At 37.2% G+C, this 19,458-nt stretch overlaps 1 protein-coding gene across 10 annotated transcripts in view; it reads left to right on the plus strand.

Moving 5' to 3' along the window:
- The window catches only part of LOC126914696 (uncharacterized), a 733,243-nt gene that overhangs the window by 408,952 nt on the left and 304,833 nt on the right, over positions 1 to 19,458 (plus strand). For 4 of the 10 annotated variants that reach the window (XM_050719003.1, XM_050719004.1, XM_050719005.1 and 1 more), the window contains one exon: positions 6,946 to 7,181. In XM_050719003.1, coding sequence (XP_050574960.1) covers positions 6,990 to 7,181 — 192 coding nt within the window. In that variant the 5' untranslated portion in view covers positions 6,946 to 6,989. Of the gene's footprint in view, positions 1 to 4,795; positions 5,034 to 5,688; positions 5,814 to 6,219; positions 6,313 to 6,945; positions 7,182 to 19,458 lie in introns of those variants that run through there. The other 6 variants (XM_050719009.1, XM_050719008.1, XM_050719011.1 and 3 more) reach the window with 4 other exon arrangements.

Consider the following 19,458-nt stretch of genomic DNA (forward strand, 5'->3'; position numbering starts at 1 on the left):
CCAGTATTTTGGAAAATACTGGGAGCAGTGATATTGGTCTGTAGGATGCAGTTTGGTGCGGGTCTTTGCCTGGTTTATGTAACATTTTGATTTGTGCTAATTTCCATGGTTTGGGGAAGTATTGAATTCTTAGAATTGCATTGAATATTATTGTAATTAGTCTTATTGCTTTTGGCGGAAGGTTTTTCAAGATTTTACCATTGATTAGGTCGATTCCTGGCGCTTTGTTGTTTTTTGTTTTATCAATTATGTTTCTAATTTCTTGTGCCGATGTTTTAGGTATGGTGTATTCCTTGTCGGCTGTGGTAGTAGTGGTTTGTGGATCCTCCTCCGTATGACTTTTGAGGTTGCTGTTGTTGATAATGTGTGGTGTGAATGTGTTGCAGAGGTGGTTGGAGAATTCTTCAGCTTGTTCTTCGTTGCTTCTTGCCCATGTGTTATCTGCTTTTCTGATTGCCGGGACGGGTATTATTGGCTTCCTTATTTTTTTCGTGGCTTTCCATAGTGAGTAGTTGGTGTTCTCGTGTGTGGAGAGTGTCCCTATGAACTTTGCGAATTCGTTATCGTTGTGCTCCTTTATTTTGTTTTTTATTTCCTTTGCAAGTTTGTTTAAGTGTTTTTTGTTTTCTCGGGTTCTGTATTTTTGCCATTTTGCTTTTGCTTTTCTTTTTTCTTTGATTTTGTCGAGTATTTCTTGCGGGATTGTTATTGTTTGTCTGCTGGTTGGTTCGGGAGTAGTGGTTGTCTTTGCTGCTTCCTGAATAGTTGCTGTCAATGTTGCTACTGCCTGTTCTATGTGTTCAGGAGTTTTTAACGGGATGTTGCAGTTTATTTTGCTTTCTATTATTTCTTTGAAAGTTTGCCATTTGGTGGTTTTGTTGCATAGTGTTTCTGGTTTGCTATAGTGAATTGGTTTGTTTCTGTATTCAATTATTATGGGTGTATGATCGGAGCTGAGCTCGAGGTTGGGTGTTATCTTTAGTTTATTTGTGTTTAGTCCCCTTGTAACTGCAAAGTCCAGAAGATCTGGTTTTTTGTTCAGGTCAGTCGGCCAATGTGTCGGTGTTCCTGTGGATAATATATTGAGGTTATTATTTCTTATGTATTTTTCCAGTGTTCTACCTCGAGGTGTAATGTTTCTTGACCCCCAAAGCGTGTGCTTTGAGTTGTAGTCTCCCGCTGCGATGTACTTGTCCCCTAGGTCCTGGAAGTATTCTTCCCACATTTGTGTTGTTATTTTGTGTCGCGGAGGCACATATACTGCTGACAACTGGAAGTAGTTGCTGCTAGTTTGAACTGTGACAGTGGTTGCTTGTAAATATTCTTTGTTAACTTGGCTGTGTAGATAATGTTTGATATCGTTTCTGACTATCACTGCTGTCCCTCCGTGAGCTTTTCCTGAGGGGTGTTTGGTATCATATATGGTGTAGTATGGTATTTTCAAGTAGCTTTTTGTAGTGAAGTGTGTTTCTGAGACAAGTAGTATGTCTATATTGTTATTGTATATGAATGTTTTAATTTCGAGGGCTCGTTGTTGCAGGCCATTTGAGTTCCAGGCTGCTATTTTTAGAGTGTCCGTTTTTATTTTTTGCTTAGCACGTTTGTAATTAGTTGTAGCATGACTGTGATTTGTTGAGTTTGCTGTTTTAATACTGCATTTTGTTCGCTTATCATTCTGGTTAGCATTTCGGTGTTCTTTATGGATTGTTTGAGTGGTTCTTTGATTTCTGCAGTGTCATTGTTACTATTGCTGTGGTATTGGTTGTGTGTATGTGTTGATTGGCTGGTTATTTGAGCATAGCTTAGACCACCAATGGTGTTGGTGCTGATAGGTTTGGTGTTTGTTGCTTGCTCTGTATTTGGAATTATTTCAGGATTTGTGCTGTCCTGTTGGGCTTGTGTGTTAGTGATTGTTCTGCTTCGTAGGGGCGGGAACAGTTTACGTTGTAATTGTTTTCTTACTTCACATCCTTTATAGCTGGCTGGGTGGTTTCCGTTACAGTTGTAGCATTTAACCTCCTCAATTTTTCCCGTGGATGGGCAGTGTGTCGTGAGATGATTTTTTGCGCATTTAACGCATGCCGGGGTTCTATTACAGTAATTTTTGGTGTGTCCGTATTGTTGGCATCTTATGCATTGTGGGATTTCTTTTTTATGCCTGGGTGGCTCCACTTTTACTATTGTGTTTAGTAATTTTTCTATGTCGTATATTTCCTTATTGTTGTTTTTAGGTTCTAGTTCAACTAGGAATAGCGGTAGTGGTTGTTTGGTATCGTATTTGTTTATGTTATTTATTGACCTTACTTGGTGTCCGATTTTTGCCAGTTCTTCACTTATTTTTCCAGTATTTGTTTTTGGGTGTAGTCCCCTGATTACTGCTTTGTAGCTTTTGTCTGTTTTGAGCTGAAAAGTGTGATATGCTGCATTTTTTTCCTTTAGTGATCTTGTAATTTTTCTGAATGTTTCTGGGGTGTTGGTTTGTACTTTAACCTGGTCTATTTTTATCTGTTTGATGATGTAGTTGTCTTTTCCTGCGATGTTGTTTAGCAGTTCGATGAGGGGGTCAATTATTTTTGCGTCTACGTATATTGGTGGTGGTTTGGGTGTACGGTTTGTCGGACTTTCCGTTGGGTCCGTTGCTGCCTCTTCTGGCAGTGCGCTGAATGGATTGTGCAGTTTGATATCTTGTAGCCATTGTTTTTTTTCATATGTATCAATTTTCCTCGCGCTTGCGAGCGGGGTTACCTTCCGTTTTTTGCTGGAGGTTGCCACCGTCCAGCTTTCTTCCTGGTGTATTGGTATGTTTTGCTCTTCGTCGGATTGTGTTGTTTCCATAATGTCATCATTTTTCTCTACATATGTAGAGTCTGTAGCTTTATTTATGAAAAATGTTTCACCGGAGTTAATTATTTTTATTGGTGGAATCTGCATGATTCCACTTTTTGTCTATTTTTGGCTTTAACTTTGTCCCTATCTCTTCTCTCTTGCCGCACTTTCACTGGAGCACTGTTTCGCACGTCCGTTTAGGTCGCCTGCCCAGGCGGAACTGATACATCCGAAATGTACACAAAATTGAAGGAAAGGAAGATTTGTATAAAAATTGTAATAATACGATGCAGCAATTTCACGATACCATTTAATTAAAGTGGGTGTATATATTTTTGAGAGCATCCTCTGTATATCAGAAATATATTACGAAATAGAAATATGTTATTACTGGTTTTCTGATGAGAATCCGAAGTGTATCAAAAATTTAATCGGCGTAGATATTTATCGACGCAACAGTTGCAATTTCACAGATACAAATATCTTGCGAGTTCTCTCATCGTCGTAATTTGTATCTCCTTTATATACATCGTCTGTCTGAATATTCTTTCTAATATTCTAATTAGACTGTAGATTTTGATGCAAATTCATATTTTTGAGGATATGATTGAAAAGAAAAAAAAAAAGAGAAGTAAAGAGTATTTTGTATATTTTATATTTTCTTTCATATCACGTGCATTTTGTACAATTTTATTGAAATTGGATTACAAGAGCCAAGCAAATCGAACATCAAACGGACTACGCGTCGTGTGTTACTTTATAGGAAAATCACGACAATGTCTGTAACATTCGTAGTATTTTACGATCCTATCTACGATAGCAATTAAAAGTTCATCAAACAGATGATTACATCACGTACGAGCCATTTGAAAGTCAAATTGTTCCATTTTCCGAAAATTTATTCTTTCTAACTCTTTAAGAGTATTACATCGTGGCTTATTAACATACTAAATAATAATTGACTGTTCGAATAGTTTGATGATTTTTGGAAAGTACGTGTCCCTGATAAATATAACTTCTACGCACACTTCCAAATCCGTTTGAAATTTCATCGATACAATCAAGTTAGGCGTGTCTCGCTACAGTGCTGCAATGATCATTTCGAAATGCTTCGTATATCATATACGCAAAAAGTTTCCAGCAACGTTGAAACAGATTCGCGAGCCACGTGTAATTTATTTATAAAAGATTTTTGCAACTGTCGAGACATCTTGGTATCTGTTAATAATCGTTGAGATATCATTGCAATCAAGTAAGTGCACTGTATCATACTTTTATAGATAGCATTCTTTTTTACGGATGGAAAGCCGTCTGATGGAAATTTGTCTGAAATGTCCGTCGTAAAATTGCATTTTCGCGGGCAACAGAAAACAATGGAATTTTGTACAAAAGCGCAATACTTTAATTAGCGCAAAATTCCATTTTCCCCGCTGGGAAATTGAATTTTCTATTAAAGCGTGATACGTTTAATCAGCGGTGGCGTAAATTCAACAAACTAACAACTGGAATATTGACTTGTCACAATTTTGTGACACGGTATATGTCGTTGATACGTTCCAGTCTGGTCGTATTTACAATTTCAGAAATTTTGCAACTATTTTTTCATTTTATCCGTAACGAGAATAGCGAAGATAAGACAGGCAAACGTGGTAAAACGTTGAAAATTCGGTTACAGGGAAATCGAATAAATTTGAAGTTGAAGAAAGTAAGAGAAAGTCGAAACGAAGCAAACGCGATTCCTTAAGCCACGATGTTCAGGGATTTTATAATCTTTCCGGTGACGTCTTCGACGTGGAATACCCAGAAGCTGAGAAATTGATTCTGTACGATGAAAAAGACGATGTCTCCACAGAATACAACGATACAATAGTGGAAGAATTATCGATCGACGTAAATCCTGTTGAGAAATGCTCAGTTGGTATGACCGCTAGTTACTAAAAGGTTACTAGGGTTATGTTGGTACGCATCCTAAACTCGACGCTCTTTTGTCTTGGGATTCGACCACGCCTTAATTGCTAAGACGCATTGGGAGAGTTTAGACGTTTGCTGTGTGATTTGGTGTTTTGTATAAGAGAGAAAATAAAAGGTGTGATAACCAATCCGAGTGGATCCGAGATTGATTATCAACTCCAACCTATATAAAATAACAAATCCCGAGGAAATTGGATACTTCTTTGGTCCTAAATGGCAAAGGAACAGATTATCAAGTAAGTCAAATATTTTTCCAAATGCCATTCTTGTACAATCGTTGCTTTTCTACTTACCACGTACAATATAGCGGTTAATAAATTAACGAATCATCGAATATTACTGAAAGAAAGAAATTGTACTGATATTCCAATCTATCGTGTACAAAAGTAATAATAACAGCATGTAATATAAGAATAGCTTATCTTCAGCCTTAAAAGGAACTCGGTTTACAAGTATTCTCCCTATTGCGTTCCACTCTCGCTTGATCTTCTACACGTTCATCTATATTTCGCTGTTTTTAATTTATTTTATTATTCCCTGTCTATTACACATATGTATATTGTCCATTGCACGAATCTTTATCTATCTTGCCTAATTTAATGTAAAAAAATAGAAAAATAGAAAAATTTGCTGGAGGAATACGTTTACCAAAATTTGTCAAGAATTTTAAAGAAATTTGCAGGATGAAATTCACGGTGATACCGAATTGATATTTTTGAAATTATACTTTTGAAATAATTATTTATATCATAATAATTATTCCACGAATACTTGCTCGTAGATATTAATTTATGCTTTTAATAATCATGCGTTTAAGCTATCAAGTCGAGTCGAGTAGACTTTCTAATTTCGTGGAAGATAAGTCGATTTCTAAGATAAGTCATTTCATAGAGAAAAGACCAGCTGCTAAGGATTCGCCGCCACGATGGCTAGAGCTTGGAATAGCTGCTGATTACTCCGTGGTAGATTTTCATGGAATTCGAGTACAGCAATATATCTTGGCTCTTTTAAACATCGTAAGTAATACCAAACGAAATTCTGTTATTATACTTAGATATAGAATACCTCCTCCTACATATGTACGCAAGCAACCGGGAAACATAGGGCAGAGTTATGCGTATCTCTGTATTTTCTGTTTACACTGTTCAAAGCTTACACGTATCTTTTAAAAAGTTCAGCGAATAATTTATCCGTAATGGAATTTTGTAATCGATTAATTTCAGCCATTCGGTAATTGGTTTTCCAATGCTGTTGAGATTAATAACGTACATTTCCTAAGATAAATATAACGAATAAAATTAATTTTTTAGGAAAATTATATAAGATACGATGTATTTACGAGAGTTTTGAATAATAATTTATTTGTAAGGCTGTAATACTGTTTTAACGCCTGTTACATTTTCGTACGTATTTTAATCCTAGGTCAGTGCAATTTACATGGACCCATCGCTCGAATCCAACATGATTCTAGTGATCGTACGAATGATTTTATACGCGGAAAAACGAGACGTTATGGTAAGCGATTTCCATTAAATTAAATCATTTAACTAAAGTAGTAACTATCTGAGATACGCATATGCGAGTGTCAATTATTTTATTTTCTACTTATCTGTACAGTGTATGGTATATAAATTATATAGGTCAAAATATCTGCGCATGACGTTCTAGATCGATAAAATGCAACGAGTTCCATTTTGTTAAATTGGACAACCGTGAACGATCCCTTGGAAACAAATTTCCAAACAAACAATTTTCACGGATCATTGACAAACCTCGCATTTATCGTGTATCCGAAATATCTGTATAATCGACTATTAAACCTTTTTCATCTCTTAAGAATCTTAATTTAATGTTATAGACCTATGATAATATCATTGATATACGACACTTGCGATTCCTTTTACTTTTCTTTTTCTGCTATTCTTCAACTGCTGTTGAATCAACATTTCAACATTTTTCAGGAAGATTAAAATACTAATAGCGTTACAAGTTACATTTGATTACAATCAACAACACGATTACTTGCATATATTTATTATCATTGACGAATATTTATATATAGTATATAATGCATGATGTAATAATAAATATAATATATTCGTAATATTTGCTAGCTTTTATTAAGAAAATATTAATAAATTGTCGTAGGTCCGCCGTGGCGATGCCAGACGATCTCTCGAGAACGTGAACAAATGGAACAGAAAGATGCTGTCCTCGAAGGACGTAAATCACGATGTTGCTGTATGGTTGACGCGATTAGATATAGGAGGTCCTTCCGGTTACGCACCTGTGTCAGGAGTATGCTATCCCGCGAGATCGTGCGCGTTCAATCGAGACGAAGGCTTGACCAGCACCTTTATCATCGCTCACGAAGTAGCACACATGTGAGTGTCCCACATGTTGGGATATCGTTGGCAAACTGAAATATTTATAACTGGCCTGGGTATTTACGCAGAGACCGTGTGCTATTTATTTATGCAAATACGTACTTTTACGAGAATAATTTGAAAAATGAGATCTCCATAGGAGAACTTATTATCTTTACCGAATATCACAACGAGTACTGTACTTTGAATCTGCCATAGATTTTTGCGTATTATGTGCGTTCTTGCATTCCTCCTTTCACCTACGATGGCTCTTAAACAAGAAACGATATCGTAACGAGAAATACAACTTAGCTGAGCGTCCACTTTGGTTCCACTAGTGTTGTCCAATACGACTTTGTGTTTGACCTCGCTATTAGGGGACTTTTTACCCAACGTTTCCTTCACCGCCTTCACTACCTTCGATTTATCGAACTTGAGACTTAAACTGGCCGTTACCAAATCTTCCGGCTTTTTCGACATCGGTTGGTGTCTCTTCGTGAACCAATTCGACGGAGCCATAAAGGTCGAAATAGCGGCTTTCGAGGATCCGCTAAGCTTACTTTTAGCTCCGTGCAATGTCGACACGTCGAAGCTGTTGGAACGGAAGCTCTTCGATCGACTACCTTTCTGTTCGGTCGTTTTTCCGGGCCAGTTTGATTTGCTATCGTCCCGCGAACTCGGCGCTTCCTCGCCGCATCGGTTGATTTCCGTCGCGGAAGACGCTAACGAGCTTAGGATCGATATCAGATCCGTATTAGAGCAGACAATGGATGCACTCGCGGCTCTTGGCAGTTCCGAGACGCGCTTTCGGAGAGAAGACGTCGGCGAAACCGACTGAGTAGGCATTTCAGAGAATCGTTGTTTCGGCTGTTGAGTGTAACGTTGATTGGAACTGTTACCCTCCAGCGGCTGTATTTCGTACACTTGCTCCGTCGACGTCCTGTACATCCTTAAGCGCACCTGGCAAACGGATTGCTTTTATTCGAAAGACAGTTTCTTTTTTATCATAATTCGTGCGTTATGATACATGTTTCGATGATTGAGCCGTTAAGCGTGACAAAGCGATGGAATTGTTTTGCACAGAAATTCTTCAACACGTTGAGTGTTTAGGTGTTTAGGTACGCAAATAGACTAGAATATTTTGCAAGAATAAAATGTCTTGGTATGGTACGCTTTAATCTATCTATCCAAGTCAAAATAAGTATAAAAATCGCGTGGCAATCAACATGTTAAAAAAAAAAAAAAAAAAAAAAAAGAAAAAGAAAAGGAGAAACAGATGCTTCTGATTGTTTAGTGCATTTTCATAAAATCTTCCAAATGTTTAATTCTCATAGAATAAAAGGGAGAGCATACGTTTGAATCTCAGCAGATTTTATTAATTCTTTGAAACCATAAATATAATATGAGTATTACATCAACTTTAGTTTATACATGTAACAACATATTATTCTGCACGTAACAGTTACATTTAATGAAACATTTATTTATCCAGTAAATCCATATTCTCTATTAAACGTTCGTTTATTAATAAAACTGCCATAATCGTCCACGCATTGTTCGCTTCCTTAATTATTTTTCAAAGTATAACGATAATCAATGATGCAACAGAAATATCACGTAACATCCCAACAATCTTACATGAGATTTTAGCTGTTTTTACTATACAAATTAAGTCATTATTAAAATAAGTCATTATAATAATATATATATGTCGGAGATGAAAGAACACCGGAACCTTCCCTTTGGAACTTTGGGAAGACCCCTAGTATTGAAATTTAGATTTCACCATAGCCGTATTAAGAAACTGTTGTCATTCGATCCGACTGTATTTATTTGAGATTTATGATAGTGAGCTCGGGCTCGAGGCGACAATCAGTCGCCGAACGTAGCCGCGGTCAAAGGGATGAACGTTTTGTCTAACAAAGGCATGAAGTAATTCTATAGCTCTTCTTAAAAGAAATACTTGGGACAGGGCACGAAGGTAAACGTTTCAATGGTTTCTGCCCCGTGGCTCGCCACACGCAGACTTTGTCCTTCGGGTAAGATGATTGCCAGATGCCAACGCATCTTCACAGTATATGTTTAGCTGGGCGAGGACCGGCTACGAATATTAAGTTTCAATTATACAAAGTCTTTCAAATAGACAAATAGCCTGTGCCCCAACTACGGGAAGATAAGAGAAATCTATCCTTCCACGAACGACGCTTCCCGCTAGCAACTTTTCCCAAGGACAGCTAATATCTTTCTCTAACCACCAACATGGAAATTGACCAATCAACAGCAACTTCAATTTCCCTCACCCTTCGAACGAAGACTTTTCTCCGCGAATCCGATGATCTCTTGGCACTCTCATGATCGTGCCCTTAGGCACACCCATCATAGATTTCTTCGACAGCGTCACCGCGACGGAGAGCCACTCTCTCTAGTGCGATCTCATCGGCAATCGACCTGTCTTTCGTATACGTAATAATTGCCCCTTGCTCTAACATACAGTGTAACTTAGACGCTAACGAAGGGTAAAGTTCGTCATCCCGTTGACCGCGGATTCGTTATTGAGCCTAGGATCATTGTCATTTGCTTCTCGAGTATCTAATTATCGCGATTACTTGTCCAATTCCATCATAGTCATATTTGCACTAGTAAATATCTCCTCTATTGCATAACGATCACGTCTAGCGCCAATAGGGATTCGTTTCACGCCCTTAAACCTAACTCTAATCTTAACGCCAACCCGACATATATATATATATATATATATACATACATATATATATTTTATACATACATACATATATCAATTTTTATACACACAATTATACATATTCATTTTCATTTAATATTTTCATTTAATAATTTAATAAACCTTCGTCCCGCAAAGGCAAATAAATTCACGTATAACATTTCTCTTCAGCGGCATTGTTCTAGGATTGTATTTGTTGAAAGAAGGATAGCATTAAGCGCTGGAATAAAGAATGACGAATCGTTATTCTTTAACCATCGTACTTAGACACATATTTATTGAGCTACTTGTATTTTAATCGAAGTCTAATATCCTCCATCTGTAGGTGTAAATATTACTGCCGTTGTTAATGTTATTTAAGTTTTACTACTGGAAAGGACATTTAAGTTTGAAGGCAGGCAAGTCTACTGTTCTTAAAGCTGACATTTAGACATCTAAGATTTTTTGTGTCTTTATTGACAAAAATATATTTGACTTTGCATATCTAAAATAAAGGATTTGCGTTATATAAAATAAATAGATCATCTTTCTTTAGAAAATTCAATGTGGTGAAATTAGAATATGAGATAAAAGAAATACTATGCATATGATTTGATTGAAATTTTGAAAGTGTATAGACCCTGTTTTAGAAATATGAGTATTAATTCGGTAGACTATAAATTTATATTACAAAATTAACTGTTTTCTACTTTTGTTGTACTTTTCTTCTACTTTCTGGACATTTTACTGAAAATGCTGGAGATTTTAAATCAGTAATTAATAAAGTGAATTCATAAAATAACTTTTAAACGCATTGCTATCTAAAGTACAAATTCTTACGTTTTTAAAAATATATTCTTATAGTTATTGTATGTGACGTACTTGAATCTTTACGTGTATGGTTAAAATATTTTGTCCGCATTTTATTCAGTCATTTAAAATATCAAAGCAAACTTATTTCAAGTGAAAAATAATCCTTATTCCTATAAGCAGTATTCATTACAAGAACTAATTTTACATATATAATCGTAACAAAAAAGAAACATTAAACAGGCATTTATAGTTATTGACATTTATCTTTTGTATGTTCATTTACGAGGAAATGGTACTTAATGTAAAAGCGACTGGATTTCATATTTTTAACTATTGTGTACATGTATTGAATCTTATTGTTCTTCTTAAAAATTAAATGAATACTCATAATCCTAAAACATCCTTTCTATGTTGTACTAGATATATATACAATTAAAATGTGTAATAATGTGAATGATAAACTAGTTCGAATAATTATTTTGCTTAAACGTAAGTTAATTGAAATCAGATGAATGTTATACACGCATTATACCGTGCATTATGAACTATTGATTGATTGATGCTCATATTTAATTATTAACGAGAAAATTAGAAAAATCAAATTGAATTTAATCTGTCCTTCTTATATTTATTAAGATGAGTTCTGGGGCTTGAAACACTCGAGATTAGAAATTTTGATTAATGTTTCACATTATGACTGGACGCTTGTTGTAATATCTTTTGTACGAGATACACTATACATACACAAGATCAAAATGGAATTTCGAAACGGTCGTATCGTTCAACAAAAATCTCTTTTATCTTTGATCCTCTTCATAAAAATGCAATTCTCCTTTACAGAACATCATATAACATTTATTGTACGATATATTGTTCAATTATATTTCGAAATTTTCAGCTTCGAATCTTTGTTTAATTATACTGTAGAATTAAATATCATGCGTTATTTAAATATAGAGATAGACTAAACTTTTGTCCACATTTATTAAAGCTGTACAAACTGAGATGTTTAAATTTGCGAAATTTCATGGACTTTTATATTTAATTTTTCATCATGAATCCCGCTTTGCGATACAATACATATTAGATTTATAATATCTTAAATTTACAGTACCAATGCTGATTTTATCTGAAACTATTTGTTTGCAAATGATATCTTTCTTCGTTGGAATTACCCTTCACTTATAAATTAATAATTATTAATATTGAACAGTATTGTTAAACTTCAATAAAAATAGGATCGATAACTAAATGTTAGTTAAAGAAACTTCCTATTACAGGTATAACAAATCATATTGAATTTTGTTTAGAAAACAATAATAAAAATGGGTGTCTTTTTGTGAAAATAATTTACAGCATATCACTCGACTTATTCATATAAGAGATATTAGTTTGTTTAAATACCCTGTTGCACCCTTTTATTCATTTTCAACCCAATTTTTTCACAACATTAAAAAATATTTTAAGCCTGAAGAAAAACATGAAAAACTTCTTATTAGCATGATTTCATGCTAAACATCCTCTTAAGATATTATAAATCTTTCTTGTTTACTAAAACCAGAGCCTAACTGAAATATACGAGTATCGCAACAGGATTAATCGTAATACATGATTAAATACAAGCAATATGTAAGCTATATTTTTACTTTTTACTTCAGAAATAAATATTTCACCAGCATCGTCTTTAGCTTAAGGAAAATAAACTTGTGAAATTTAATTTAAAGCTTCGTAAAACATGGAAATGTTGCAGGATAACAAATCAGAAAAGATATATTAAATAAATCACAGTTCAGGTATCTATAACATGTGATTCTCTTAACAAATCTGTTTCATTCATCAAGCAACTGCAAAATTTCCGTAAAATCAGAAGCGGTTTCACAAATTATAGGCATTCGTAAACATGATAGATAAGAGTTAGTATCGCGGCGTTTTAGAGTATCTATGAGCGTAATATGGAAAGTAAAAAGATGTATAATAAAAATAGTTCACTTTCCAAGCTATCACTAACATTGTAACGAATTATTATACATATAACGGCTCACGAAAGTACTCGGACGCTTACAGAAACTTTCCATGAATATTTTGTTGAAGTTTTTCATGAATTTCAAGATGCATTAGGCTGTCTCAAAAGTTTCTTTCGTTTTGTTCTATTACTACAAAATAGATCATACATAAATCGATAAAATAATATAAAACAAAAAGTGTCGTGCATCTATTATTTCCTTATGAAACGAAAGAAACTTTTGAAATAAATGTAAATAGGAATTATAAGATGCTTATTGATTACCATCGGTATTTGGACAGTTAATTATGTATTGTATAAATAAGTCACAATATTTTTAGTAGCAGCATTTTTACCCCTAATCAATCATATGTTTAAAAATACTCTTTACATTGTACATTAGTTTTTTGCTATGTGTACGTCTGCAATAAGCATCTTCTAGCTTCCATATATATATTTCCAAATTAGTCTCAATTTTTACCGGTGTAATCATGATAGACACGTCTCGTTACATTGAAGTGAAGTGAAGAAAAACACTTTTCATTCAAATACGTAAACACATAATATTCATAAATTTATAAGAACAATTTTGTCCGTAGGTATTTGGTAGCGCAATTGAGAAGATGTTTTTTTTTTATTTATTAGAATATTTACAATCAATTCTCGTTGAGAATTTTCAGTAACTTAGTTTGGCGTGATACAATGACATGGATTATAATAGTTTTATATTGTTGGTTCTAGTAGAAACTAAGGATTTAATCTAGAGGGTATTTTCTTTTTAGTCTGCGGATCTGGTCCGTCGTGTCCGGTAGTTGGGTCACTAATGGGATGTGGTGGTTGTTGACTCTTGTGTTATATCTGCTTCTGGACTTGTGTATTTTATCTTTGACTGTAGGTATCTTGAGGTCACGGTGGATTGTTTCGTTGGTAACATACCAGGGTGCATTTAATAGGGATCTTAGCGTTTTCGATTGGAAGCGTTGGAGTATTTCAATGTTGGAGTTACTTGCTGTTCCCCATAGTTGGATTCCGTAGGTCCAGACAGGTTTTATTACGGCCTTGTAGAGGGTTATTTTGTTCTGTATGTTTAGTTTGGAGCGTCGGCCCGTGAGCCAATAGAATTTTCTTAGTTTTTCCTTTAGTTGCTTTGTTTTTTCTGAGATATGTTTTTTCCAAGTTAGCCTCCTGTCCAGGGTCATGCCCAGGTATCTTACGGAGTCCTTGCTTGGGATTATTGCGTTGTTAATGGTGACCTGGGGGCAGGTTTGTTTTCGGAGCGTGAATGTTACACGGGAGGATTTTTTTTCGTTTATTTTAAAACCCCATTTTTGGAACCACTTTTCCATGGAGTCGAGATTTCGCTGGAGAGTGGATGAGGCAATTGCCGGGTCTGGGTGGGCGTGGGTAGCTAATAGTGCTGTGTCGTCGGCAAATGTTGCTATTGTTACCTCGTTTGATATAGGTAAGTCGGCAGTGTAGATGGATATCAGTAGGGGTCCGAGGAAACTACCTTGGTGTATGCCGGATTCTATTGGGAATGTTGCGGAAGAGGCGCTTAGGCATTTAACTATGAATTGTCTGTTGGTTAGGTAGGATTTTAAGATGGAGTAGTATGGATGGGGTAGGATCTTTTTGATCTTGTAGAGTAGCCCTTCATGCCATACTTTGTCGAATGCCTGTTGGATGTCTAGGAATACCGCTGAACAGTATTTTTTCTTTTCAAGGGTTTGGCTGATCATGTGGGTTATGCGGTGGATTTGCTCTACTGTTGAGTGTTGTTTTCGGAAGCCGAATTGGTGGTCTGGGAGTGTTTTCAATTCTTCTAGGAGTGGGAGGAGACGATTCGTGAGCATTCTCTCGAATAGTTTAGACAGGGTAGGTAAAAGACTGATTGGGCGATAGGAGGTGGTTTCATATATTGGTTTACCGGGTTTAGGGATGAGGGTGATTAGTGAGATTTTCCAAGCCTTGGGAAAGTGTTGAAGGCGGAGGATAGCGTTAAAGATTGATGCGACTAGTGCAATCCCTTTTATGGGAAGTTCCTTGATTGCTTTATTTTCTATTAGGTCGTGACCTGCTGCTTTCTTGGGGTTTAGGCGACTGATTGCTTGTATAATCTCTGCAGAAGTGAAGGGCTCAATAGGAGGGGACATTTGGAAGGGAGTGTGCAGGTATTCGGTGACGTCCGCTGCAGCTATGGAGGAATGGGGTTGAAATACTTCAGTCAAGTGTTTGGCAAATAGGTTGGCTTTTTCTATAGGGCTACGCGCCCATCCACCCTGCGGACGGCGGATTGGAGGTATTATTTGTGGGGGACGCGTGAGTTTCCTGGAGGCTTTCCATAGTGAGTAGTTAGAGTCGGCTGTGGGGGACAGGCTGGCGAGATATTTGTGAAAACGGTCATTATTGTAGTTTTTTATGGTTTTGGATAGTTTTCTAGTTGCGTTGTTTAGTTTGCGTTTGTCCTCCGGTGTTCTATGGGTCTGCCATATCCTTCTTAGTCTACGTTTTTCTGCTATTTTTTTTAATATGTACTGGGGGTATTCGTGATTGCTGATGGACGTTATTGCCGGTGTGGAGAAGCGGATAGCGTTTATTATGCTCGCATTTAGGTATTCCGTGGCTGCTTCGATTTCTTCATCGGTTTTTAGTGAGATTGAGGCTGAAGTTGTGTGTGTGAATATTTCTCTAAAGAGCTGCCAGTTGGTGTGTTGGTTATGAATGGAGCCATTAGGTGTATTCTCGATGATTGTTGAAATGACTGTTACTATCACGGGGGAATGGTCGGAGGAGAGATCAGCCGAGGAATTGATTTGGACGTGTCTTGACGAGATATTTATAGTTATGAGGAAATCAAGGAGATCGGGTATTTTGTTTGTGTCGGTGGGCCAGTGTGTGGGTTCGTATGTGGTAAGGTAGTTGAGGTTGTTGGTTATTATGCTGTTGAGGAGGTTTTTGCCTCTTACTGTAACCAGTCTGCTGCCCCATTGGGTGTGTTTGGCGTTGTAGTCTCCTCCGGCTATGAATCTATTGCCCAGGGTGTCCAGGAAGTTGTCAAAGTCTTCTTTGGCGATGGAGTGTCTGGGAGGGCAGTATACAGCTGAAGTGATGATTGTACCATGACAGTCTTCTATTGCTACGTTTGTTGCTTGGAGGTAGTCTTTCTGGAATGGTGGAAGTTCGTAGTGCTTGATGTTTGATTTGATTATGATTCCGGTGCCGCCGTGGGCCTTTCCGCTGGGGTGTTGTGTGTGGTAGAAGTTGTAGCCATGTACTTTGACGTAGTTTTTGTCGGTGAAGTGGGTTTCGGATATGAGCATCACATCGATTTGCTGTTGTTTTAAGAATAGTTCTAGTTCAAATTTGTGCTGAGCTAGACCGTTGGCGTTCCACAGAGCTATTCGCATTGGTTTTATTTTGCTTCTGTGCATATGAATTTGTCCATGAAGAGTGTGAGTAGTGACAGCAAGTTGTTAATTTGCTCAGTTTGCTTCTCGATAAGTTTTTCGAGTCTGGTAAAGTTGTCTGTGTTTTGTGGGGTGGGAATTCTATTTTCTGTGTGTACACTGTGTGTTTTCGAGTTGTTTACGTTTCCTTGCGTTGCCTGCGCATAGGATACTGTTGGTGTGGTGAGTTTTTGGTGTTTAGGTTCTTGTATGGTTATGTCCTTGGGTCTCAGTTTTGGATACTTTATATTATGTAGTGTTTTGTAGGCTGAGCATCCTTTGTAGTTCGCAGGATGCTCTCCTTGACAGTGGATACACTTGGCGGGGGTTTCCTGGGATTTAGTGCATTGGTCAGTGGGGTCATTACCTGCACATTTTACGCACCGGAAGTTATGATTGCAGTATTTCTGCGTGTGGCCGTACCTTTGGCACCTTTTTCATTGTATTATTTCTTTCTTTACAAGAGGTGGCTCGAACTTAACTATGGAGTTCATCAGCCGATTGATGTTGTAGATTTCTTTGTTGTTTGTTTTTTGTTTTAAGTCTATAAAAAATAAGGATAGTGTAAATTAAAAATAAGGATAGGAAAATAATAAACATGACTAATCTGAATAGTTTAATTGTCATCTTTATCCAAGACTCGCATAGTCAATCGAGCCATTCGGAAATCACATTGACCAACTCCAAAATTGAAAAGTAGAGAAAAGTAATTAGAAGTATCGCAAGTGGTGAGACAATATGCGATAAAAGTGAAAAGATGAGCGTGGCGTTAAGCTCTAAGGAACTAGAGGTTTTGTGAGAATCAATCGTGTACTTGGACGATGAAATTGCGAAATTATGAGATTGTCCAAAGATGAAGTTGGTCAATTTGACTTTCGCCAGGCTCGATCGTCACTACGACAGTTCTCGCGTATCGAAACTATCTTGATGTTTGTGTGGACAGGTGAGACGAATGAGCGATCGTGGCGGAGAAGGATCAGGACCATCGCCGAGGGAAGCTACTTTCCTGTCCACCCTCTCTCAAACATCGGCTCCTCAGCTAGGTGGCCGAAGACATTCGGTCGTTACGATTGAAAGAGTGTCACCGACTTTGTTTGGCCGTAATCGTCGCGAATCAATCGCCGGTTTTCCTCTTGGAGGCGTGACCAGAATATTGCCGAGTCGTCGAGATCCAGAGTCTCTAGAATGTCCGCACCACCGAGCGGTAGAGGAAGCACGCACCTAAAAGCGAGGAAGGTAAGGATCTTTCGTTTATTTTAGCCGTTCTATCTCCGCTAGTTTGCAGACTAAGAAAAACCGAGTTTAAAGTTGACGAACTTCTATACGATCGTGCGAAGTTAAGATTTGAAAGAACCAAATATTCGTTGCTTTACAAATATACGTCCGTACAATCCGATTTGATTGATTTTAGACCTTGCATCAAATAGATCTCTATATAAACAGATAATTTCTGATTCTAAACATTTGTATCGCTTCTTCTTCCGCTTTGAAATCCTCTACAAACGCCTTTTATAGTCGTTCAACTTTTCAGCTCACAGAAAAGAACATTACGCGTATTCCTAGCAATCGCCCAAAGACTCGAACGTGTGCTTCGATAAAGCTCGCTTAACTTTCATCGACACATCGATAACTTTGCGTTCCAAGATGTTATTACGCCCTAGAATCCCTAACATAATTTTAGAACCAGAATTTCTGTGCAAAACAATTCCATCGCTTTGTCACGCTTAACGGCTCAATCATCGAAACGTGTATCATAACGCACGAATTATGATAAAAAAGAAACTGTCTTTCGAATAAAAGCAATCCGTTTGCCAGGTGCGCTTAAGGATGTACAGGACGTCGACGGAGCAAGTGTACGAAATACAGCCGCTGGAGGGTAACAGTTCCAATCAACGTTACACTCAACAGCCGAAACAACGATTCTCTGAAATGCCTACTCCGTCGGTTTCGCCGACGTCTTCTCTCCGAAAGCGCGTCTCGGAACTGCCAAGAGCCGCGAGTGCATCCGTTTCCGGTGCTGCGGGCATTGTCTGCTCTAATGCGGATCTGATATCGATCCTAAGCTCGTTAGCGTCTTCCGCGACGGAAATCAACCGATGCGGCGAGGAAGCGCCGAGTTCGCGGGACGATAGCAAATCAAACTGGCCCGGAAAAACGACCGAACAGAAAGGAAGTCGATCGAAGAGCTTCCGTTCCAATAGCTTCGACGTGTCGACATTGCACGGAGCTAAAAGTAAGCTTAGCGGATCCTCGAAAGCCGCTATTTCGACCTTTATGGTACCGTCGAATTGGTTCACGAAGAGACACCAACCGATGTCGAAGAAGCCGGAAGATTTAGTAACGGCCAGTTTAAGTCTCAAGTTCGATAAATCGAAGGTAGTGAGGGCGGTGAAGGAAACGTTGGGTAAAAAGTCCCCTAATAGCGAGGTCAAACACAAAGTCGTATGGGACAACACTAGTGGAACCAAAGTGGACGCTCAGGTAAGTTGTATTTCTCGTTACGATATCGTTTCTTGTTTAAGAGCCATCGTAGGTGAAAGGAGGAATGAAAAAGAAAATCGTAAATCGTAAAATTTCTTCCAGAGAATGTATCGTAAAAATTAATAAAGTCAACAACAACGTGAAATTAAATAATTGTTGTTTGATATTCTGTATTATCGATATAGGTGAAACGCGGAGAAGATAATTTGCAATCATTGCGGACAATATCGCAGTGACATTATTATCAATCGGTAATATTAAAGATAAAATTCATATGGGATGAAAACAGAGCGTCAAAAGTGGTTATTTTTCGATCTTCTTGCGAAGGGAAAATTCCTGCAAAATGTTTAAGAACGGCTCTCAACAAGGAATAAAAAATGTTATTACAGTTCCATTTTCGTGTTCGTTTTTTTTCTACATGATCCATGTGAAATAATTCTTCAGATGCTCTGCTGGTAAATGAATCGACGTTTGTAATAGAGGAAATATGAAGTACAGCGAGATCGTTATTGGCTATTGTTCTACACCGATATCGACAAAATAATTCTTCGACAACTCTATTGATAAATCAATTGTAGTTTGAAATCAAACGAATCTGAAGTACCATCAGTTTGTTGCTACGAGAACAATAGCCACCAACGATCTCGCAGTAATTCGGATTCGTTCGATTTTAAACTTCAATTGTTTTATCGACAGAATCTCTGAATAATTATTTTGCTGGTAAATTCTGCTGGTATATCGATTAGAGTTTGGAATCGAGCAAATACGAAGTACAAGATGGCTATTGTTCTCACGTAGCAACAGTCTGATAGTATTTCAGATTCGCTTGATTTC

The sequence above is a fragment of the Bombus affinis genome, chromosome 3 (genome assembly GCF_024516045.1).
Source record: "Bombus affinis isolate iyBomAffi1 chromosome 3, iyBomAffi1.2, whole genome shotgun sequence".
In the NCBI taxonomy this organism is placed as follows: domain Eukaryota; kingdom Metazoa; phylum Arthropoda; class Insecta; order Hymenoptera; family Apidae; genus Bombus; species Bombus affinis.